The sequence below is a fragment of the Typopeltis vanoorti genome, chromosome 2, assembly GCF_054136105.1.
Source record: "Typopeltis vanoorti isolate ZY-2024b chromosome 2, IOZ_Tvanoo_1.0, whole genome shotgun sequence".
NCBI lineage: Eukaryota > Metazoa > Arthropoda > Arachnida > Uropygi > Thelyphonidae > Typopeltis > Typopeltis vanoorti.
The window spans coordinates 12,040,796-12,066,581 of NC_143550.1; the positions used below are offsets into that span (position 1 = coordinate 12,040,796).

A 25,786-nucleotide genomic window follows, 5' to 3' on the forward strand; every position below is an offset into this window, starting at 1 on the left:
TTCACATCTGAGCTACTTGTATATAGAGGCTAATGACTTCATATCACTTGCCTTAGTCACAGGAGACCAGGCTGAAAATTACAGAAAAAGAGGCGAGCAATTGATCTTGAAACAAGGTTGCATGTTTTAAAGCAACATGAAGCTGGTACTATAAGCCCGTCAATGTGATCGCAAATGACTTCGAATAGTCTCATTTCCACAGTGATCATCAATTTGAAAAATAAGGATAATATCGTAAAGGCTGTGAAAGGATCTGCTTCCATTAAATCGACGAGAGTGACGAAGCAACGACCAGGTCCTATCGGTGATATGAAAAAGCTACTTTCATCATCGATGGAAGACCTGAACCAAAAGCGCATACCATTTAGTACTAGCACCACTACCGCTAAGGCACTAAGTCTCTTAAGCATGTTGTTGAAAGTTTTTCCATTTGGCTATGCTATAAATTAAAGATACCAAGAAATTATATACTTGGTTTCATCCTTTTAATTCTCATACCGACCAAGGTGGATGAAATAGCAAGACCACCCCATAATTTTTCATGGATCAAAACTTCATCGGCATTCTATCTTTTATCAAGTATTTACCCTCCTCTGCTGTTATTCCGTTAAACGGCGATTTTAGAGCCATTAGCGGATTAACTGTGGTCAAGGGACTTTTGAATCACTTGTCTTTGCGTGTACTGTGTTACTTGAAATTTTATTCATTGTACTAGGATATTTGATCGTGTTTTTTTTTTTTTTGCTGCACAATTTATTTATTGTGTCTCTTTCCAAAAATTGAAGTTTCACATCTGCCAAAATAAATAATTAATCCAGAAATGACCACAGATCAGCGTTTGCAATGAATATATTTTAGTAATAGTAAATTTCCTTCACTTTACTGACAATATAGATTATTTTTCACATATAAAATATTTTGTCAGATATTTATAATTCTAAATAACATTTAGTGAAATAAATATGACATTTTGCTTTCTTTCTTTGCAAAATACCTTTATATGGATTGTCATATTTCAATTTCAGGAACGATTATTTTATTTTTTTTTTTTTTTTTTGAACAACAAATGATTATAAACTGCCTTACTCGGTTTCCGATATTGTATCTTTTTTAGTATCAAAAATTTATACCTAATGGTATTTTATCGGACTCTTCGCCATCTTCTTTTTGCTTAAAATTGCAACAGATTTTTTTTTTTTGTAGGATGCACATTACCATAATATCCAGTGCTTAATCACTATAGATATGTTTAAAATATAATAGGAAGGATATCCTGTATGGTATGATTCAAACTTTATGCTCATTTTTAGGATTTTATACTGCAATCCCCCCCCTTTCTCCTGTCCTGGAACTGAGTTGCATAACTACTTTAAATTTCTACAGCTTTGAAAGCTTTCAGACGGTATTCAAAATCTCTTATTTCAGTTTACCGTTTTGACAAAAGAAATAAAGCAATAATATTGTTGTATATTCGAAGCTTTTAATTCTGTACTCTTTCTTTGCATCCGAAATCAATTGTTCAGCGGTCTGCTGAAATAATTCTAAGATTTAGAAATACTATTCTATATTTTCTATATGTAAAACTGTATACCACACAAAGAAAGTTCAGTCGTGTTATCTTTGGTTTCTTTTTTTTAAAAAAAATCTAAATATTATTACTTCTATTGCTGCTGGTTGCTATTTCTGAAATACGTCTTAGAAATACTGGACGGTAATTCTTTTAGCTGGAGGAAAAGCTAAAAGTATTAAATCACTCTTTTGAGAAACACAAGACAGAAAGTTTCCGAGAAGTCTCACTAAATTGTCTCAAGCAAGAATGTCTTGTTTCGTTTTCAGTTGTTTAGATATCCTAACACAGAAAATCTGACATTTCTTTTACAGGCTGATGCAGTATTTATGCCAAAAATGATTTCTTTATTTAGAATAATCAGTTTCACTTTTATTATCGAAAAATACTAAATTATTTGATACAATTATCTTGAAAAAAATTACTCCTGCTGCTCTTTCTTGCTATCTCACAAATGAATTGTATATTGGGTATACTTTCTAATATTCCTTTCTGCCCAGTAACAAGTTGTAGACTAACGGAGATTACTAACCCCCTCCACCCATTGGGAACCAGATCAAAGAACATGCCCAGCAGGCAGCACACTAAAGTACCTAGTGCAATAACTGAATATTTTACAGGCAGAAATTCCTTGTTTTATTTTGTTTCTCCATCTTTCTCATTGATTAGCAGACATTCAAAACGTATTATTCTGATATTGCATTTGTAGGATGACGATGTTTTTAAATATTAATTTCCCCTATTACCCGATGACACATAACTTCCTGATTTATAATAATTTGGAAATAAAATAATATGTATATTTTCTTATTTATAATTTGCTAATTTATAATAATCAAAGCTTAGTTTCTGTGTCAAAAAATTAAATGTTATGTGGAACAATTATTATGGAAAAATCACGAATTGAATAAAAGCTCTACCTATGAGTTTTCGGGTGTGTGGTAGTGTTGCAGCGGTAACAGGGGGGGGAGGGGAACTATCAAAGTCGAAATAAATTTCAATTCTATTGTGAAAATATGAAATTTCACATTTGATGCATGCACATATACATATTTTGTGTCAGAGAATATACGCAAAAGTATCGCTTACTTTAAAATTGGAGAAAAATATATAAACTAGCAGAAAATATATACTGTACATATCAATATAAATAATAAAGACCGATTATACAGGGAAACCAAAAGGGTGAAAGTGCAAAGAACAGTAGATTACTATACTTTGAAAAACTTAGTGATATGGCAAAATTAGCACAAAAACATTAAACAGTGTTTCTCCCAAGGTAAAGCAATATTTAAGTGAAGAAAGTATGCAAGGATTTATATTTTGTCCTGGAATTATAAACTGTACAATAAAAAGAGAAAATAAAAATAATTTCTATATTTTTAGTCTTTCTAATATAACTAACAGTCAAGTTGCCCAGCATAAAACAAGGAACTGCGTTTCTTGTTATAGTGAACTGAGACTCAGCTTCGCGAGATAATCTGTTTAAGTGTTCACTACAGCGTGAAGGATTATCTAACCTTCTAAAGGAGAGAACAGCCAAATTGCACTTCTTATCCTTGTTCTTTCAACAAGTGTATTGAATCGTATCCAGATTTAGCTGGAATATATATACGTCCTGGCCGGTTTGAGGGTTAAACCAAGTATATAATTTCTTAATATCTTTAATTTACAGCATAACCATGTGGAAAAACTTTAAACAGCTTTTCTCTAATCCAGAGTAATTTAATAATAAGGTGTGACCACTTTTGGCAACCAGTATATGAAAATACGACTTCTGCATTACTTCAACCTTAGTATCACCTTTGGGTTTGGGTTTGGGTTTGGGTCCCACTGAAGAGACCTCAATAATGGTCGAAACCGGTCTGAATAGTGACCTATCCCTTAATATCCCTTAACATCCCATAATGCATAGCATTATGGGATGTTACAGGATTGGTCTGCAAGGAGATGTGTTTTGAATTATGGGATACTAAGGCAAGCGATGCGAAGTCATACCTCTTTTACCTCGAGTTGCCCCCGTCCTGAAAATACTTCACGCGCCAATTGTGTTTGCTTACACTTGAATAAGGGATTAAACCAAGTATATAATTTCTTGGTATATCTCTAATTTGTAGTATCTTCAACATGTTGAAGGAGAGAGGAAGGTCCGTTTACGACTGCGAATTCAAAGATTATTCCGGTTGTTTCATGAGATCCAAGCAAAGTTTTGCTCTGCATAATGAGAAAATGTATGGTGAATCTGCAAGTGCCGTTGAGAAAGCTGCCAAGGAGTTTCTGGAGAAATTGGATAAAATTATTACGGAGAAAAATTATTTGCCACAGTAAATATTTAATATGGATGAGATCTCCTTGTTTCCGAAAAAAAATGCCGAGCGGACATTTAACCACAAAAATCTAAAATCCACCTGGTTTCAAAGCTCTTAAAGACAGTATTACGATTCTGTAAGGGTGGGAAGGGGTAATGTGACTAGATATAAACTGAAACCATTTGAGATACGGCACAGTGAGAATAAACGAGCCTTCAAAACCATTAGGCATACTCTTGATGTTTCATTATCGGAGCAATAAGAAATCGTGAATGACTCAAAAATTGTTTGAGTGCCTTAATCAACTGTTATACGAGTGAATTGGAAAGCAATTATGTGGAAGAAAGTAGAATTCAAAATGCTATTAATTCTAGATAATGCTCCGTGAAAATCGGTGATCTTCACCACGAGATCGAGGTCATGTTTTTTCCTTCAAACACTACTTCATTGATCCAACCGATGTATCAGGGAGTTATTGCAGTGTTTAAGGCTTATTATCTAAGGACAACTGGACAATCCCAATGTTGAATGCTACTTATTAGTAGAAAGGAAAGTGCATGATGCGTTTGCTTGCTATAAACAAATTTATTATGAAAATAAGAAGAGGAAAAAAGGTTACACCAGAAGAGCCACAGCCTGATCAGGGAAGGTAATGAAGATGTGATTATGGAAGAAGATTTAGGTGATTATTCTCCTCTTTTATAGTGGCAGTAACGCATAGTACAGTAAAGTTTTATAAGGTTTAAAATTTACAATTTCAGTATAGTTATTACTGTTCAGTCCCTAACCCCTACAACTCTGTTGATTTAATATATCGACTTATGTCCTGCCAGATGGAACTAACTCCGATATAAGGTGAGGAATGACTGTATATATATATTTTTTTCCCTCATATATAACGCTTGTTTTATTTAAAAAAAGTGTGGGTAATCATTCTTTGGTAACAGGAAAAATTTGGGATTAGAGGATATGAAAAGAAAACTGAAAAGTTCATTACGGTCACTGAATTAAAAACCTTTAGAGAGATGTACGTAAATGTCAGCAAAAGAATTAATCGTGAATTTGTTGATCACTATGGGAAAATAAAGAATCTTTCAGAGTTCGATAAAGAGCTCATTGTTGGTGCCTGTCTAGCTGTAGCCGCGAATTTGAAAAAAGCCGAGCTGACTGGTTTTTCAAAAATGCGAGATATCCCCGCTGTTTAATCAGTTGGAAGAACAATTCACTTTGCTTGTATGAGAGGAGAAATTGCAGTTCTAAGATAGTCTATCAAAAACGAGATCGCCCCTTCTGAGAAGACGTCTACGAGCAAATAGTACTTCCTGTGTTCAGAAATTGGACAAAGAATTTTATGATGGCTGTTTCTAACCCATATCTCAAGAAAGTATGCGCAGAGAATTAAAAGGGATCGGTATCGATAGTCGCATAGCTATACGGAAACCACTGATTCGTGCGAAATTTCTAATTCAGTAGCCAGTATGTGCATATTTTTGCTTTCTAGTAGTATAATATTTTCTTTCTTAAGAGGTTAGCTCTCACCTTCGGCAAAATACTCTTACATTCGGCAAAATACACAACTTCGTTGTCTTCTCATGCCTAAGAAAATTTCATCTCCATCTTATTTTCCGTATCAGGATTTCTTTCCATTCGTTTACATAATGCACATCCAAACAGGACTGTAGTAACCAATTAGATTTAACTAAGGCAATGTGTACAAGCGGAGTGGAGGACTGTAAAATAAGGCAAATTTGTATCACAACCGTTAGAAAACATACTGCCAAAAAATAAATAAATAAAATAAAATAAACGAATTCTTGAATTTAGTGGTGGAAAACAACGTTCCTTCATCGAGGTCCAGGATAAACTAGTCCATACTATTACACTGTCACCTCCGAATTTCATAGTTGAGGTTAAGCACTTTGGTAAGAGAGGTTCACCAGGCATCCATCCAGCTGTTCAATAGAGGACGTAGCGTGATTCATAGCTCCATAGTACAGTTCTCCAAGCTTCCACGTCCCACTTACACGCTCTTTGCACCACTGAGGAGGATACTATATGTTGGTTCGGATAATGCGGGACTTTCATATTGCAGTCTTACCATGGAAACTCGTGTTGTGATTCTGAATGTTTTTGTGCAGATTCATGCTCCATTCGACACGGAACTCCGCAATCAACATGGCGGTTTATACATATTATTCTTCCTAGTAGTGGTTAAATTCTAAACGAATAAGCTCAGGAACCCCTTAAAGTAAGGATCGTAAATCTGAGGCTATTGCTAGATTGTCGCAACATTTTAAAAAATTTTATTATTCATTTATTAGGTGGAGTTAAAGTCATCAGGCCTTCTCTTCCACACCACCAGAAACATTAAATACAAATAGAGATACAGATACAAACACAAAATTACAAATTAATATAATACTTCTAACATATAAAAAAATTATTCAATTTAAGATAGACAAACATATATGCGTTTACTCATATCAGTAAATTAAATTTGAAATATAACTAGTGAAATATACAGGAAAGTGCACACAAATATTGGAGCTTACCCGTAGTTAACAGTTGCAGGAGGTCTACAATAGTTTCCACAAGGCTTCCTTCGATTTGTCTGTCTATGTATCAAGTCTCTTTTTACAATAAGCAAGGTCACTGTTTTTTCCTTGGGACATCCATCGTTTGACATATGGAAGGGGATCCCACTGGTAAATTCGTGAACCACAACTATTTACTGTCTACAAAGATGAGACATTTTTAACTATGAGCACATTTCTTGCTGGTGTCACAATATTGTTCATAATTCTGAACCCCACTCGCACTCTGCATTGCTCACTGTATTGCTTCAACACTTCAGAAGTTTCTTCATGGCATCTGACACATGCTTACCACCACTGTGCTTAAATCCCTATAAAATTGAATGACCTCATGATATCACAGAGAAAACAAATCACACAGATCATTCAATTCGTTTTAACCATGGTCCACGCCAATATCATCCAGCCAATACTCATGTAAAACTATTTTCATTATTTCTGAGTACCTTGTCAGTCTTGCACCGATTTGTCAAATTTTTGATCATATTCTCATGAAATTGTTTTTTATTTATTTCCATTGTGTTGTTCCTATCCCTAAATACTTTCAAGGGAACTCCATTGATTTGATTTGCTTCTATAGTATTCTGACCTTCCCTTCATTAAAACCTCCTCTCTCTTCGTGACGTTTAAATACTTCTGTGCAGGTGTTTATTTGCTCTAGGTAATGTCATAGTTTGTTTGGCAAAGATTCTGAGAGGCTAGAAAGCTCAGATAACGCATCCATCATTATTCCTAAATTGTTTATCAAGTACGTTTCTTCAAGTATACCGGCTAACCCTTGAAATGTTGCTCTTTCTTTACTATCTCGATTTCCATCATAGTTGCATGTAAAGAAACTATGCAATGATGGATAATTATTCCAAATAGAATTCACAGCGCGAAAACTGGATGCAATCCAATGAGTTGACAACATCTTTCCCATTTTGGTGAGACTGCAGAACAACTGTTCTTCAGATTATCTTAGTTCATATAAGTTCTTTGGAGACACACTAAAAGTTGAATATACCTTATCACGAAACACCACAAAATGATTTGTTGTCGTAACATCTTTTATTGAATTGTGCACGGCAAGTTCGTAGCAATGATTTATACAGTGCCACGTTAAAATAAAATGTGGAAATTTTTCTTTCATCAGTGTTGCCAAACCTGCTCTTTTCCTTAGCATAACTGAAGCCCCATCCGTACATAATCCAAACAAATTTCCTAAAGGATTTCTTTTTTTCAGACCGTGCTTTTCGAGACACTTCATAAGTGAGCTCTTAATGTCCATTGATTTGGTGCTTTCTAATTGAATTAAATCCAAAAATAGTGTTGCAACATCACCACCATTTATTGTACCCTGTATGTACACTATCAGATTTTGTATTCTTTCACTATCTCAGTGAAACATAACTCACTATCTCAGTGCCTGTCACATTACCATGTAAAGCACGCCCGACAACTAGTCCATTAAAAATCTGAAGATCAATTAATTTTGGATGAGCTACAAAAGGATGATTATGCTTTGCAATATACGCAGTGTGAAACGCGTGGCAAGTGATTTCGTGAGCTAAAGAGTTTCTGTTCTTCAACAATGTGTCGCAATGAAAATCTCACTTTTACTTCTAATAATTGCTTCTGCACTTTTGTAAGATTTGGTAACTCTATGTTCATAAATTTTCTTTCTGAGTTGCTTTTGTTGGCATTGTTTAGACCCTTCCCCTTTAAGACGTATTGATCCATTTATCCATTCTGATGCTAAGTGAATACCCTGATTTGAAGAACTTGCGCCTAGGATCTGTACCTCTCATATGTTATACACTCCAGACCTCCGTTCTTATAAAATAACAATTGTATTTAGCTTTGAATGCTATCTCCTGGTCGAGTATCGTAAGTCAGCAAATCTTCTTTTCGTTCAACGTATTAATATTATCGCATTGCAACTGATGGGAATCGTGTATTTCTGTGGATTCGTTACAGACTTCTTTCTCTTCAGAAACTACACACAAACTGTCATTACAAACTCGTTTTGCATTATCACTGTCATCCGAGATATTTGTCCATTTAAAGAAGGTACCATTGTACTTATCCATAGTTCAAATAGTGGGCCAACCTAAACACAAAAATATTAAACAATTTTCTTTGTGCTTCTCACAATCACGAGCTGTGATAAAGAACTGCTAATCTGCTGTTCTACTGTTGGTTACTGACTGTTGCTGACAGTGTTGCTAACCAGTAAAGACCAAATATCGCTAAGAATCTGTCAAAATTCCGCTACACTACGCTGCAATATTGTCTGCTTGCCAATCGCTGCAGGATAACGTCTTACAGGGAGCTCCAAACCTCCCCGTCCATTTCATCACGCGTGTGTAATCAGGCGACTGTTGATATTGACTTTATATACACATTAAAACTGTAAAAAAATTGTTGAATAATAACACAATAATGTAGGCATAATTAGCGTAAAGGGAAAAAAGTCACCATACATAAAAATGTTCCCAGTCCGGGTCCGGTGCATAAAAAAGTTCCGGGGTCGGGTCCCGGCTGAATTTAACCACTGCTTCCTAGCACCCTACAGTCACGTTCGGTGAGTGTGATGGATCTTCCACTAAGAATAACATTTGCAGTTGTCTTCGTGTGCTTCCATCTCAATATGCTGTCACGGGTGTGACTAGTTGACTCGAATGACACAATTAATCAACAATTTGCGGAACAGATAGGCCTGAAACATGACTTCTTCTCACAATACCTTTTTCCAACCCCGTCAGTTCCCTTCTCGCAGACACACTTGCATGCACTTGGAAACGTCATATTCCTCCAATATTACAGGCTACAAACATGTGACTCGTTACATGTGATGCACCTTGCCCACGGGAGTGTCCTTTGATTTCTTTATAAGTTGTGCATATATATATTCTACTTTTCATTCCTGAGATTGTTAATTCCTAATTCTCGTTTCGTCCAGTAGGAATTTTAAATATGACTATTTAAATTCTAAATATTATTTAAAGATAAAATGATCTATTCCTATCGTATTGGCCTTTCCACTGTTAGATTGATGATGCGGTTTATGAAGATCTCATCGTATTGACTTTCTTCTTTTTAAAGGAAGAAAACACTGCAATCCTAAAGCCAGTGTTTCCTTAAGAAGAAAATATTCTTTGCACCCAGTTCTTGTTCTGTTAAATTTGAACAGCCTCCGTGGCTCAGCTCGTTTCGGGGATCCGTTTGGAAGGAAAGACGTGGGTTCGAATCCCGTGAGTGACGCGAGGAGTCTTTATCAGGACTTTAGCCGGTCTCATATGGAGATGAAAGCTTTTCGTCCGGAAACTTGGGGTTTACTTTCCCCTTAAAACAGGCAAACCGGTCCCGTGAACACATATCTACATTCGTAAGATACTCTTGTATAAAAAAAGCAACGGGAGACCAACTTGTTGTATAATAATTCCCTAGTTAAAGTAGCATTGCTACCAACTAACCATTGGTCGAGGGAAGAACACACACACACACACACACACACACACGCGCGCACACACACACACACGCACGCACACACACACACACACACACACACACACACACACACACACACATACACACACACACACACAATATTCATTTAATCCATTCAATCAATCAATAATGAGGACATCATTAAGAAATTATTTTAATCAGTTAAATTCGCTGCACTTTTCTGCTTTATATAAAAAAATAGCAATGTTAGTATTATATATCATAAATATAATGTTTGCTAAACTCATCCAAAAATGTATCACTGAATAATCCTGAAGGGTAAAAAAAATTAAAACTTAAATTCTTCTGTTTGTCTGTCTATAACAGTCGGTTAGAAATGGACTTGATGTGCATGAAACAAATTCATGATTTGTTTACTGACGAAGAAGCTAAACTACGTTTCGCAGGAGGTATGAAGTTCGCCAGTGCTGTTTGTGAAGCGGATTCTAATCTTAGAAACAGTAAGTTTATGATGTTTTTAAAATAAATAAAAAAATTACAAATTTAGTGCACATTCAGTTTAGAATTACCTTGAACACTTTTTCTTGTAACTTTCATTACCCTATACATCAAAACTGCGATGCTTAGAATATAGTGAATAGTTTGCTGATATCCTTAGTCCTCCTTCCAGGGCATTGATGTACTATACATTTACAAACTTATAGTAAATTAGTGTAAATCCGATAGGAAGCATACTGTACCTTACACTAAATTACTCCGTCGTTATGGAATCTACTATCACAGCACAAAATGTAACCATTTTTCATGTTGTGTAAAATATTTACAAAGATTTTAACTCGGCTTTCAAATCCACAAATTAAATCGATTTAAACACTGTTTTGTGCATAACAGATTTGGTGTTTTGAATAATTATTCCATAAGAAATTATTAAAAGAGCACCCCAGTATATCACCTATGTTTTTCGATTATTCATTTTCCTATTAATTTTCCTTCTTCACTAAAACTTTTACATAAACAGTTCTAATTTTTTCATGTTCTTTGGATTTTCATTTTTACGTATGATAACCAAGATCAAACACTAACAGAACTTGACGAACAGCAATGCCATGTGAGATTCGAAACTCAGCCTCCAGATTGGAGATACGCTGCCAATCTATTAAGCTGAGACTGAGGATGTAATCCAGTGAGAATGATGTTGATTTCCCATGTTCGTGCACGTTTTCTAAAATAGAAAACAGCAATCTTTCATGCTCACTTATATCGTGGGGTGGGATATATTTATTCGTTTTTAGTGCCTGCTTTCATTTTGATTTTGTTGGATTCTTCCGGAACAATTTCCATTTTTTCCCTTGCTTGTCTGTTTCTAGTTCTGTAGAATTCTGTTCAAGAACTATAATAAGTGCATAGATATCCATCACAAATTGGTGAGAGATTGCCGTTTACAGACTGGCAGTTAGAAAGAATGGAATAGGAGAAAACGATCCAACAAAAATGTAAAACATCTCATGGAAGGAGAAAAGGGCAACATCAAACCTAGGATAATAGCACCAGAAACCACTGGAATGGAAGATTTCATTACACCTAAGGGCAGCAGAAGAATAAAAAAAAGAATTATAGTGAATTGATTGTGTTTTAGCCATTAAAATTTGTTTCTAGAGCTTTCACAATAGCAGAATTGTTTTCACTGAGTATCTGAAAAATCAGAGAATATCAGTGTTGAAATGTTGAGGTCTCTTCTTTCCATTTTCAGGCCAGCTTGTTATTTTTTATTTTTTTCTAAACGTTTTTGTCTCAAAATAAGTGAGATATGAATCGTTTCATTTCTTTCTAAAATTTAAAGTTTTGTTTGTAAAGAATCACATTATTTCATTACTGTACTTTTAATTACCTATGGTGCTTTTCTAGTAGCCGTTAAAATTTTACTTGTCTTTTATGCGAGTGACTTTAAGTTATTTGTCGCGGTCTGTAAGTTATTTGCATGACATACAGACTGCGATTTTGTCATTATTTTCGAATAATCCATCATGTTAAAAGTGAATTTCTTGTAGTCTGACTGAGTGGTGATGATAGTGTATAAACACTATGGAAAAGATTGACATCAACTGGGTTTATATTGGTCGAAGTAATTTATTTGATACTAAGTAAAAAATGCCGAAGTTTCGCCAACGTAACTGTTTGGCTTCTTCAGGGTGAATAAAATAGATACAAAACAACTTAAACACTAAAACTGTTTATGAAGGAATGAACCGAATACAATTGTATTTTTTACAAATACAGAAGAACCCGTACATCACACGCATCGCTCACAACAACAATCTGAAGAAATACGTTATAAATCCACCATCGCCATTTCTTATGCTGAGACAGTTTCCAAAAGGTTTGCTACACTCCTCAAGCCATATTAAACACGAGAAGCTTTTAAACCTTTAAAGAAACTATCCGCCAATTTTTAAGATCTCCAAAAGACAGTCATGCTTTCTTCAAATATGCCGGTGTCTATAATATCCCCTGTTCATGCGGCTTAAACTATATTGGTCAGACCTCTAGAAGTTTGGAAATCAGAAAAAAAATAACATATAGGAGATGTAAACAACAACAGAGAAGACAATTCGGGGTTAGCACAACATTTCTCAAGGGAAAACCGTTCCATATAATTGGACAAAAGCTCCATGCCCTATTTAGAGGAATATTTCAGCTCCCGAATCATAAAAGAAGCCATAACAGTAATTCGTTCTAAACATAACCTCAATAGAAACCAAGGATTAATTCTCGCTAATATTTGGAAGACTCTCATAAGATCTCTAAGCATGCCAGAGTTAAATCTCGCTGTTAATTACAGAACGTTCTTACATAACTGTTGTTATGTAAGAACGTTCTTACATAACAACAGTTGACATCATATACGCTGTATGCGTGTGATGTGTACGCGTTCTTCTGTATTTGTAAAAAATACAATTGTATTCGGTTGTACAATGTAACCAGTTTTAGTGCTTAATTTGTTTTGTATCTATTTTATTCACCCTGAAGAAGCCAAACAGTTAAGTTGGCGAAACTTGTCAGTATTTTTTACTAAGTATCAAATAAATTACTTTGACCAGTATAAACCCAGTTGATGTCGATCTTTTCCACAGTTCATGTGGTCAAACAATAACATAAAAACAGTGTTATGTTATGTTACATTCATCATTTTTATTGCTCTTCAGTTATCATTGATCCCATTTTTTGTTGGAGTTTCCTTTGTGTGTAAGCGCTTTCACAAGCTGATTACATATGATGATGATGATGATGCAAGTGATATCACGCAGGGGCTTACATTTTACAATTCATTTCATGAATTGCCATTTCAAAGCCAGATAGAAATTCTTCCGTTATTTCTACAAGTGGATCTACGTGGACTGTATGCCAGACTTCTGAAGACAAACAGATATCTTTGTCCAACACCATTCGTTTGTTTTTCTATTTTGTCAGACAAGCTGCTATTTACGCTGATTTTATTTATTATTCATGTTTTGTTTATTTTGTTTATTACTGGAATGGTTTTTAACATGTGTGGGAAAAGACCATAACTAATTGTTATTATGATATCTTTTAGAAGATAATAGTTGAATTGTCAACAATATCGCCGAGCTTTTTTTTTTTTTTCAAGTTAATGTTCATATAAACAACATATGTTTCATGTGGATAAATTATATATTATGATGTTGGGACAGGTTTTATTGTTATTTTGAAAAAAAAAAGATAAAACACTTGGAATTTGTATATAAGGAGATGAGCATCCAGTTGCTGACATGCTATGTGTCAGTGTTTGGTTGGCATAGTGATATCAATTTTTTTTTTTTTTCTAAGAAGTGAAAGATCAATTTTTGGTGCTAGCTCTATAAAGTTCGGTTAGTGTGAACCATTGCATTTTCAGCTAAGCATTGCAACATGGCTTAGTGGTTCAATTGTTTGTAGTGAAGTGAATGCTTGTGTACTCCTCTCTCATTTATTTAGAAGGATAGAGACAACCTAGAAACAGAAAATGCCTCTTAGCATATTCAGTGCCACTGAGGCTTTGAAGCATGAAATAGATATTTGCATAAATGCCACTGCTGCTTCTAAGCATTGTAAGATCACTTGTTTCTACACTGTATTGTCTGACTTTGGCGGTCGAATGGCGTGAATACAAGCACCGCGGTAAGGTCATTCTGGATGGCCTGGGCCATGATGTCATAAATGATTGGCAGTGAACTTGTTAATATACTGCCTCTGCCCCTTTTATTTTGTTTTTGAAGGGTTACTGATTATCACTTTCCATTCTTCTTTGTCGAGCATCCGTGGCTCAGTCGGTTTCGACGAGGCCTGAAGGGTTGGAAAAACCTAGGTTGGAATCCCGTCTAGGACGCGAAGAATCTTTTTCAGTACTTTTCACCTGAAGGTGAGTTAACCGGACTCATTCTGTGGTAGAGCGTCTTATCTCCAGGAAACAAGAAGATTTTCATTCCTCAGAACAGGCTAACCGTCCATTAGAGCATATGCAATTAACGAACATCATACATTGGCCTCATAGCCTGAGTTGCTTCGTCTGTAAATCGAAATAAACCAAACCAAATCTTCTTTGTGTTCGCAGTTTTATATAGGAGTCTGCATGTCTGTCAGTTGCATTTGTTCTTCTGCCCAGGTTTCCTATTATCGACAGGGATGAACAACCCGCCACTACGTATGAGACTAGATAACTCACGTTTATTTTAAATGCCCTGACAAATTCTACGCCTCCTAGATGGAATTTGAATCCAGATGTTACAAACCAAAGTGCAGCGTCGAAACAGACTGAGCTACGGAGACACAACAAAGAAGATGGAAAGGGATAGAGTTCCAGCGGCGTATTATATTAGCGAGGTTATATTACAAGACTGAAGAGATAAGGGATCTTGGCGTATTGATGGATAGAAATTTGAAGTTCAAATGTCACATAGCAAAAGCTGCAAATACAGCTGGGAGGATAATTGCGATGTTGAAGCGACCCTTGAGATGTCAGGATAAGGAAGTCATTTTGCCTCTTTATAAGGCTTTGATAAGGGCACACCTGGATTATTGTGCGCAGATTTGGTCTCCCGGGTTCCAAGGGGATAAAGAAGCTGTGGGAAGGGTGCAAAGAAGAGTTACAAAGATAAAATCCGGATTATGGGATTTAGATTATGAGGACAGATTGAGAGTATGTGGATTGCGAGTATGTAACAGGAGATAGAGGTCTATAAACTTTTGAATAGGTGTGATAATATATCAACTGTTGAAATTGTTCGTTATATAAAAGTTGGAGAGAGAACACAGGGACATAATTTGCCTTTAGGGATAGTGAGTGCATGTGGTGTAAATGAATTTAAGGAAAGATATGATAGCTGGTTTGGTTGATTTATAGTTGATGAGTCCTTCACTCACTGAATATCTTAGATAAGAAGAAGAACCAGTAACATTTCAAAAATAAAACAAAAGGGTAGAGACAGTATAGTAACAGTACACTGCCACTCATTTATGACAAAATGCCCCAGGCCATTCAGAATGACCCCTTACCGCAGTGCTTGCATATTCACGCGATTCGACCGCCAAGGTCAGAAAATGCAGTGTACAAACATGTGATCTTACAATGCTTAGAAGCTGCAGTGGCATTTACGCAGTGCCTCTACAAACCGCTTTAATAATATTTATTATTTTTATGTAGTCTCAACATATTTTGTCACTATTCTATTGTTTGATTTTGCACATTCATTTTGGATTTATCTCCTCATTTTTCTGGATACCGTGACTGGTTTGGTGTTTCATATGAGTTGGCTTCAAACAACGGACACCTGGTCTATGGTAAAATTATTACTACCCGCAATCGATATTTGAATTATGTGATATTTCATTACACTTTACTGAGATGGTTTTTTGTACCATAATAGCTGTCGCAAATTGCCTCTCCTATCCGTTCTTTTCATTCATTCGTTCTTACCGACATGTTTCCATTAGATTAATCATGGTAGAACGTGGGTATGCCTGTTTCAATATTTTGAGGGTTTTTTTGTAACATTTTAAATTGTATTTCTTATACAGGGGATTAAGCACGATTCTCTGTCCAACAACTTTGGAGGGCTACCTACTGTAATGCAGTTGAAGCCACTCCCTAAAATGTGTTCGTGTGTCTCTTCTATATGTTTCTAGAGATTTTTAGAAAGAGTTTAATCTTTGGCTGTCATTGTTGGATGCATAAATATTAGTTAGATTTATTATTTAGTTTGATAATTTTATTCTAATAATAAACCTTCTAGAGCAGACTGCACAACTTGATTGTCTTTGAGGGCCATATCCAACTTGGACCACCTGACCAAGGGCCAGATCACTTCGGACCTTGAATCTTAGACTAGTCCACTGCAGCTAAACTTAACTAAATTTGTTAGTAGGTCTACAGTAAATATTAATTAACATGCATATTTACATTTTTTAGAGAGTTACAATTAAAATTATAATCAAAATTATTTACAAACAGATATAGCTGCAAAATTTCTCAATAAAAACCACTTAAACATAAACACAAAGTTTACTAATAATTTCACCGAGAATATCACACTCATTCTCACTGAAATATTAGTGACTGAATGTCATTTTTTCATTGAAAATGTCACAATGTGACACATTGCATTTCTTTGTTGCCACTATTTTATCAAAGTTTGGTGTGATGTTTGAAATGGCAGTTCTTAATATGGCCTCTAAATTGATATCACTTAAAGATGAACGCTGTTTGGTTTTGTTCAAGTTCATGACCAAAAATGTTTGTTCACAAGTATATGTGCTCCCAAACATACAGAACACCTGGTAGGTGGTGTCCAACAAACTTTTAAATTTATCCTGATCCAGAATAGAATAAAACTCTTGTAAAGTATTCTCCACATGCTTGACCCGATAGTTTTCAGAACACTGGAGATCAATAACTTCCATCTGGAGTTCGACAGATAGATTTCCTGCTTCGACAGAAAATGGATCCTCAATCACTTTTATACGGACTTCGTCTTCATTACTCAATAGCATTCTTTTCTGAAACTCCTCACTTAGAAGTGATATGTGCTTATATTTTCCACCCACCATTGAATGATACTCTGGTGGAATATTCTGTTGACAAGTTAAGAAACGTGACATATCCCCCTTAGCAAGTTGATTTTCAAACAAACTTAATTTCATTTTGAATGCATTTATAAGAGACATTAACTGAAAAAGAAACTTATTTTTTCCTTAAAGCTGTAAGTTACGGTCATTCAAGTGACCCAAAATGTCACACAAGAAAACTAAATCTGGATTCCATTCTTCATTCATTATTTCTGGGAATTTTTCCATTTCTTTTTGAGATTCCAAAAATTCAACTAGGTCATATTTTAGAGCGACAAAACGTGACAAAATTTACCGCGGCTCAACCAACGTACATCACTGTGGTATGGTAGATTCCCGTACTCGGCATCATTTTCTTTTAGAAACGCCTGAAACATGTTGTTTCAAACCCCGAGCTCGAATATAGTTGACCAGAGAAAATACTACTTTAATTACATGATCAAAACCTGCTGATCAATTAGGCAGTGAAATTTTGTCAATGGTTTACCTGCATACTGTTCAATAAAGTTACAGTACCAACATTTTTTCCACACATCAGTGCAAATTGCTACTAAATTCTTGAAATTTAAGGATAGTTTTTCGGTTACACACATCTTTATATTTTCTGCGATCTCCTTTCCTGTTGTTCTTCCTTTCATTGAACACAAACCAGCAAGCTCCTCTGTCACATCAAAATTCTTATTAACGCCTCTTACATATATTAAAAGCTGTGCCGTATCTTTCACATCAGTACTTTCATCCATAGCAAGTGAATAATAGATAAATTCACTAGCCAATTTTTGCAGGTTATCTTTAAGATCCTCGGCAATATCAACCACCCTGCGCTGAACAGTCATGTGGGACAAAATACAGGAAAAAATTTTGAAAATTATTTTTCTTATCAGGACACAATTCGGAAACGGCAATCATCAGACACTTTTTTTATCAATTCTCCCTCAGTAAATGATTTGCCAGCATAAACTATTTTGTGTGATTTTTTAAGCTTACCTTTGTGGCAACTACATTTGCAGATGTCACTTTTTTAAAGGCTTGTTGCACACAGCAACAGGATGCTCACCTTTTAAAAGACTTTCAATAACTTTGCTGCTTTTATTTGCTTTTCACTTGCATCCAATTTGCCAAGGTTATGATGTTTCGATTCAAAATGACGTCTCAAACTGTACTCTTTCGTCACAGCGATAGATTCCCGGCAAACAATGCAAATTAGTTTTTCCTTAAACAACGTAAAAAATATTTGTTTGTCCACTCAGGGTTAAATGCTCAATGTTCCGAATCTATTTTACACTTTTTACTTAAGCTCATTGTGCCGAGATTGACAATATTAATTACAAAAAACTAATGATGAAAAACTCACAATAATGAAGGTTATGATAACAGGCATGTAATATATTGCTCCAGCTACAACCAATCACTACACTGCCAAAGCCAGTCAAGGCACGGCCAACGTTGTGTAATACGATCCGTTCTCGTTCGTAGACATCAAGTCGTTATCATGGAGATATAACTTTGAATTTCCCCGCAGCGACACTAGCGCTAACAAAACCTCGAAGCGACTGTAATAATTTCTTATTAAATACGACACTGGGAATAATTTCAAATGCAATTTATTTTCGAGTTGAAGGAAGCATGATTGTGACATTAATCGCATGAATGTAAACATGTAGAGTCTTAGTAAAAATTAAATTCAACGCTAGGAAAAAAATCGTCTAATTTCATAATTCCCCTTATGATTAAATAATTTCAATACCGCGCGGATAGCCTAGTGGCTTTGCGCTTCGCAACCATATGCCTGGGGAAGGAGTGTCCCAGGTTCGATTCCCGTTGTAGACGTGAGGAATTTGAGGATCTTCCTCAGGCATAGCCAAGTTAGCCGGTCTTGGGCGCGGTCAGTAGGGTTTTTTCCGCCAGTTTATCTGGCGTTTTTCATCCCGCAAACAGGCAAACCGGCCCCATGAACATACGACTCTACAGTCAAAAATATATCCCCCCCCAGCGGCAGACCAGGCGACGGGTCAGTTGGGAGTAGTACTAACAAGAAGTCGCATCTAAAGTAACACGCGGATCCTGCATGAGAAGCGGGAATAACGCGTAGTAGAAGAAGATTAAATAATTTCAATCAGGCAGACGGGCCAAAATAAATGGCATTGCGGGCCGCTGGTGTCCCGCGGGACATATGTTGTGCAGGCCTGTTCTAGAGGAAATGGGCATCCTGCAAAGTTTGTTTGTTGCAAATGTTAGCATTGGTCTTCTGCTAGATTCTGCTTCCTCCATACCCCGAAGGTTGCAGTATTTCCATTTTCTTAATTTCTACTAACTTTAAATCGTAAAGGGTTTTTCATTACTTTTTTTTATTATTCTTTGCCATTTCTTCGTGTTCATACAACATCTGGTTCAAAAGTACATTTTCTTAGGTAACATATTATTTGTTATTGATTATTATTGCACCGATTAGATTATGGCTGCTTGTTCTTTCTTGTTTCCCTTCCCTTGCAATTTCTTATTAGATTGTTAGAATTTTTATTACTTATCAGTTTTTCAGGAAACCAAACAAACTGTACTCTCAGCGTCGCAGTAAGAACTGAAAAGAGTAAAGGAAGCAAGATATAAATACAGATCTCTTTTGGATTTCTGAGAACTCATCAGCAAAACTATTTTGGTCTCTCTCTCTCTCTCTCTCGAATTCAGCATATTCCTTTCATTAAACGAATATGCTGAATTCGAATATTGAACGAATATTCAGCGGTAAACAAATTTATTTTAAATTTCAATAGCGTGAAATGTTTCCGAAAGAAGTGGCATTTAAACAAAGCGATATTTTAGTTTGCGATAGGCTAATTAATTGATTTTGCAAAAGTTAAAGGAAAACTAAAATATACCCTTGAAACAAGCTTTTTTTAGTCATGGAATTGCAATAGAATTACAATTAAAATAGAATTTAATTACAATTATTCTAATTATGATACCATTTCAGATTATCCAAAACTTATGAAGTGTACCAATCGAGATCCTTTGGACACACCATGTACAAATAACGATTATTATTATGATTCGACTGCCGAATATATTTGCTGGTAAGAAGTTACTTTTCCGTTTCTTTCTTGTGAATTCTTTTGTAATTTGATTTCTGCATTATAATGTGGATTTGCGCTATCGTAAAGTGGATTGACATTAGGAAATCGAATCGTTCTAATAATAACAATAAAAAAAAAGTTTAACGTGTTACTGTTTATGCAAAATATGACTCCGCTTCGTATCATCCAATAATTCCGCTTGCATAAAACAAAAATGCAGTTCATAGAAACGTTATCTGTTTATTGACTGAGAAATTATTTATTAATCATATTGCAATTGCCTTCGATTTATCATTTGTTTTCTTTTGAAGTTTTCTCTCTTGCTGGAATATTTTATTCCTATCGATAATATTTCTATATTATTATTATTCATGTGATGTTTACTCTTTCTCATTTTAGTTTTATGCTACAATGAGTTAGCGAAAACCACCTCGTTTCAGTTTTTCGCAACCATCATTTATAAGCACCAACTCATGCTTCTAAAACGATCGCATGAAAGTCGGCTTATGAACTGAATAAGAAAAGCAAAATCGTTAATATGGAAATTGCACAAAGCCCAAATAAAGAACACACGGCTATTATATCCCACTTACAAATCAATCATGATGAACACTCTTTTGAAAAAAGCAACGTATTATATACAGACGATTCTTCGAGAAAATTGAAGCCATAAACTCAAAAAAAAAAAAAAATCTCTCTTCCATGTTATGCTGGCATAACGTGTAAGAAAGAGAGCATGTTATGCTGTTGAAGAAATGTCATGCTGTTTCTTTAATAGCATGTTATGCTGTTGCATTGTACTAAGAATATGTCATCTTAAATAAACTGACTCACATTAAACAGATTAAAATAAATAACATGTTGAATTTATTGATTTGGTGGAAAAATCGATCGTAATACTCATTATTTCAGTTGCATTACGGAACTCTAGAAGGAGGCAGTTGTCTGCATTACTGTCTTCATCTGATGTCATTTAAGGACAATGATAGTTGGGACAGCTATCCCTCACGGGCTACAGGTAGAGTTCGACTGCACCTCACTCTCTCCAATAGTTACACGTAGGACAAAAATGATCACGTCTACTTCCTTTGGGAATAAAAGCCATTAGCAGATTTATTTTATTTAGTTTTTGTGTAAAAATAAAGAAATAATATTGCAAAAGGGCCCAAGAATAATCGGTTTCGAAAGAGGAGGAGAAACTCTTGTTATATTATTCTTTGCTAAGTAAGTGATTTTAATTTTATGCCAACCCACACACTGAAAGTTAAGACACACAGATGCTATACTGGAGAGCCATGGATAGGAGAGGAAAACGATTTTTTTCCCTTGCATTATTTTTCAAATGAGCAACATGTAGCAATTTCCAATATCGAAAACTTTCTGCACTATTTCTGCCGGCCTGGTTGGCCGAGTGGTTAGCGTATCAGCTCTCCAGCCAAAAGGATGCGGGTTCGAATCCCGTGGTGGGCATGGGTGTTTGTGATTGTCTGTGAAAATACTAGTGGTGGTTGGCGGTTGATGATGATTGGAGTAGTTGTTGTTGGAGGACTGAGTGGTGGAGACGGGTAGTTGTGGAGTAGGCGCCCTCCGTTGATGAGTCTTTGGACTCCCTTGAGGTGGTATGTAATAATAATTTAAATGGCAGTTCTCATAAAACTTCTAAAACGTTTCTGCTTATCAGAGTAATAACGATATATGGAGTGCTTTTTGCCAATAAAGCATCACATAAAAATTATACTGAAAAAAAAAAAATAATAATAATAGGAGCATTCGAGGTGCATGAACTTTTAAACATGATCAACGAGTACGAAAAAACACAAGAAAACTCCAAGCAGTTCAATGAAGAAGATTACAAAATATCTAACATAAAGATAAATATGAATATCACTTGCGAAAATAAGAGAAGTTAAATCTAAAACAAAAATAAAACTACCATCATGGAACAGGATTAAATCGTTTCAGGAATTTCGCCACGTGGAATCTGCAATCTCCTCTTGATTTTATTTAACTTTATTTTATTACATTTTTTGTCTGTTCATCAGTGTATGCATATAACTGCATATACATGCACATAGTGCTTAGAAAGAAGCCAACAGACACCACAGTCTGAGGAACAAACAGTCAAAGCTCCTACCGTAATAAGATGTGGGACCTCCTTTCACTGCAATAGCAGCAACAGTCCTATTAAGAATAATTTCCACAAGCGTATAATGGATTTTGAACAAGATATTTTATGAATGAATTTTGTGAATTTTGTGAATTTTGGACCATTCTTTCTGTAAGCAGGGCCTCCTTATCTGCCGACTTGGGATAAATGCGCTATAGCCCAGGGGCGCCATGATCCAAGGGAGCTTAAGAACCGAGTATGTCAATTTTCATTTTTATTTTTTTACCCAAAAATCTCTATATACAAAAATATTTAATTGAACAAAAATATTATTAGGATTTTTTATACATCTAACTAAACAAATCATTAATAATATTTTCAATAACACTTTTAATCTTAACGATATCTTGATTGCTTTTCTAAATAACAGAATTTATACTTATTTTAAAAATTGCTGACCAAATATACAAAAATATAAAAATACTTAGAAATGAGTGCTTAAATAGTGCATTCGTTTTACACAGAAAGTAAATGCCACAAAAAAAAAATTATTCAGAATTTTTAAGCTTTTTTCTATTTTATGTATTTTTATAAATACAAACAAACTACCTTTATTATATTATAAATATTGTTGAATTAAATAAAAATATGCAATATCGATATTTAATTAATTCTATGTATTGCTCAGTTATTGCTCAATCCAATGTGATTAAGGAGCTTTTTTTTTGCACTAGGCGCTCAAACTTGTTAAGACGGCCCTGCCTGTAAGCATGTAATGAGGTCATGGACTGTTATGGGCACGAACGCCCTCTGATCTCACGCGATGCTGCAGTTCATCAAACAGACGTTCAATAGGGTTTAGATCAGGGTTCTGTGGAGGCTGGTGAATGTTTATGTCCACAAAGCATGTAGATATGGTATAGCAGGTTTATGGCATGGTGCATTTTCTTTCTGAACGAGATAATGGTCAGCAACGCCAGTAGTATACTAGCCACTACTGACAAGATAAGATAACATAAGTAAATTGTGACGTGATTGGTTGTTCAGATGATGATGTCATTCTGTGTGTGACGTCATGAGTTTGGAATATTTGAAATTTTTCTGGGGAACTTCTGTGTGTGCCTTCACGTTGTTTCTTTTGTTCGCGTATGAAATTGTGGGTGATGGTTAGAGATAAGGATTAGTGTCATGATTGGTGGGGCACTTTGAACAAGATGAAGATCAAGATATGATAAGGAACCGTGTCGTAGATGTGTGTTGTTATCAGATGAAGATAAGTGACATCATTTGTTAGTTGTAAATAAGTGATTTATTATTGATTTGAATGGGAAAGGAAGATATATTAGTGGATAAGAATTCGTGTCGTGATTGATGGGAATCAGATTAATTTTGTTAGTTGTAAATAAGTGACATTATTGTTTTAAATGGAAAAGGAAGATATATTAGTGGATAAGGATTCGTGTTGTGATTGGTGGGACACTCTGAACAAAATGGGGGTAGGGTGAATGGGGGAAGCAACGTCAGTGTCATGGATATGTGTTGTTATGAGTCGTAGATAAGTAAATGGTTTGAGTATGGCCTTGTGGATGATGAATAGTGATAAGCTAGAGTTTGGAATGTTTGGAATTTCGATGGAGCCCACTTCTCTCAGGGATATCACGTATAGCATTGTGGGTGATATTTTGAGATAAGGAATCATGATGTTATGCATTTGGAAATTTCTGGGGAACATCTGTCTCTGTGACATCACATGGTGTTTTGGTTTGCCTATGGAATTGTGGGTGACGTTTTGAGACAAAATATCTTGTGATTTTCCAGGGTGACACACACACACACATTTAATTACATGCTGGTGTCCCCTCAAACACACACTTCTTTTTTCATAAGTCATCCATATTTTATTCCATATTCTGATTCTAATTCATATTTTATTCAAAACTCATCCGAATATTTTGATTTGTCTAAAATTTAAGATCTTAAAGTTCAATTAATAAATAAACAAATTCACTGTGATTTCAAAAGTGATCTTACTTAAATATGAATAACAATCAACAACACCATTTGTTCATTTAAGTTTACACATTTTTATCACAGATATTATTTGCAATGTAGCCATATGGATTACTACTTTTGTATTTAGTCTAGAAATTCTAATGATAATTTAAATTACTTACACTCTTTTCAGAATTTTGCATTTTGATACTAGCGAGATTTTCTGAAAACATTAGCTATCAAAAATTGTTGATTTTTAACCATATATTCACAGCAAAAAAACACAAACACAAGCTCTGAAAATACAGTTGATTGTAAGTATTCGTTAATTTCTTTCGCATTTTGTCTCATAATATGTTTCCCCATGGTTCTGTCCAAAATGACATCATGGAGTTGAAGTCTAAGTGCCGTTTTGTTGAGGCTATGTGTTACTTCCTGTAGTAATATCTGCCAGTGACCAGTAACTTTGCATCTCTCGCTGTGGAGTTTTTCATATGGCTCTCTCTCTCTATATATATTTTTTTTGTTTTTCAAATTGATTGGTCATTTTCTCTATTTTACTTTTAAAATTCAGTTAGCTGCATATTCTAACATAAAACTGAGCAAATAAATAAATAAATTGTGTGTGTGACATTTATTTTATCATAAAGATGTGTCTCATTACCAGTCACTATTATGTTGTACCTAGGCGAGAAATCGTGTTTTGGTTGGACTGCTTTTTTAGTGTTTTGTTATATTTCAAATGAATATTAGTTCTATAGTATACTTTGTAATTAGTTTAATTGCCATGTCATCACGTTCCAAAGTGTTGGGTTTTCATTACTCATATCCTCACTTTTCATGTTTTGCACGGTCCGTCTGTGTTCTTATGATATCAACATTCTATTAGAGATTATCACTTTGGGATTTGAGTATATGAACAAAATGTTCACATACTCACAAATGTCAACAGGTAGCATTAGACAATTTTCTAAAATAATTAATGACAGGATATCAGTTTCCCCATTTTTTTTCTTCCCCGTGTCTACACCAAGCTTTTTAAAAGTTTGGTAACATGATGGGTTAAAATATCTACAGTCTCTCTGTAAAATAACCCAATTCAAACAGTTGTACTTTAACCATGACTTTTTCCCCTAGTCTGGTGGTGGTATCTACAGATATAGTAGATAACGCCATCATATATAGTAACAAAATTGTCACTTTTCAGGTGAAATCTTCTCCACTAAAAATTCTGGCTGTGAATTAATACCCAATTCATTTTCCTTCCAAGAGTTGACATAGTTTATTGAAATAGTTGAGGATTTGAATGAACAAATAAGACTTTTAATTCACTGAGTGGATTTTCAAAAAAAAAAGTCTCTGGTTAGTTTGTGGGAAAAAAGTTTACAAGAATAAAAATTCATTTGTACTTTATCCGTATCAAAAGATACAATTACATTATTAGCTATCACAGCTGTCTTCTTTTTCATTCTCGTAAAAATAGCATGTGCTGTCAAATTTTGAAGGAAAAAAAATTTCGACTGCCAGTGATTTGTAAACTTTTATCATGTACAAATGTTTGAGAAGAAAAGAAA

The 25,786-nt window shown here is 35.0% G+C and overlaps 1 protein-coding gene across 1 annotated transcript in view; it reads left to right on the forward strand.

The window, feature by feature from the left end:
• LOC150108819 (uncharacterized) overlaps positions 1-25,786 on the forward strand; it is a 64,695-nt gene that overhangs the window by 21,240 nt on the left and 17,669 nt on the right. Inside the window, exons 3-4 of the mRNA XM_090403493.1 lie at positions 10,290-10,423; positions 20,014-20,113. Coding sequence (XP_090259619.1) covers positions 10,290-10,423; positions 20,014-20,113 — 234 coding nt within the window. The remainder of the gene's footprint in view (positions 1-10,289; positions 10,424-20,013; positions 20,114-25,786) is intronic.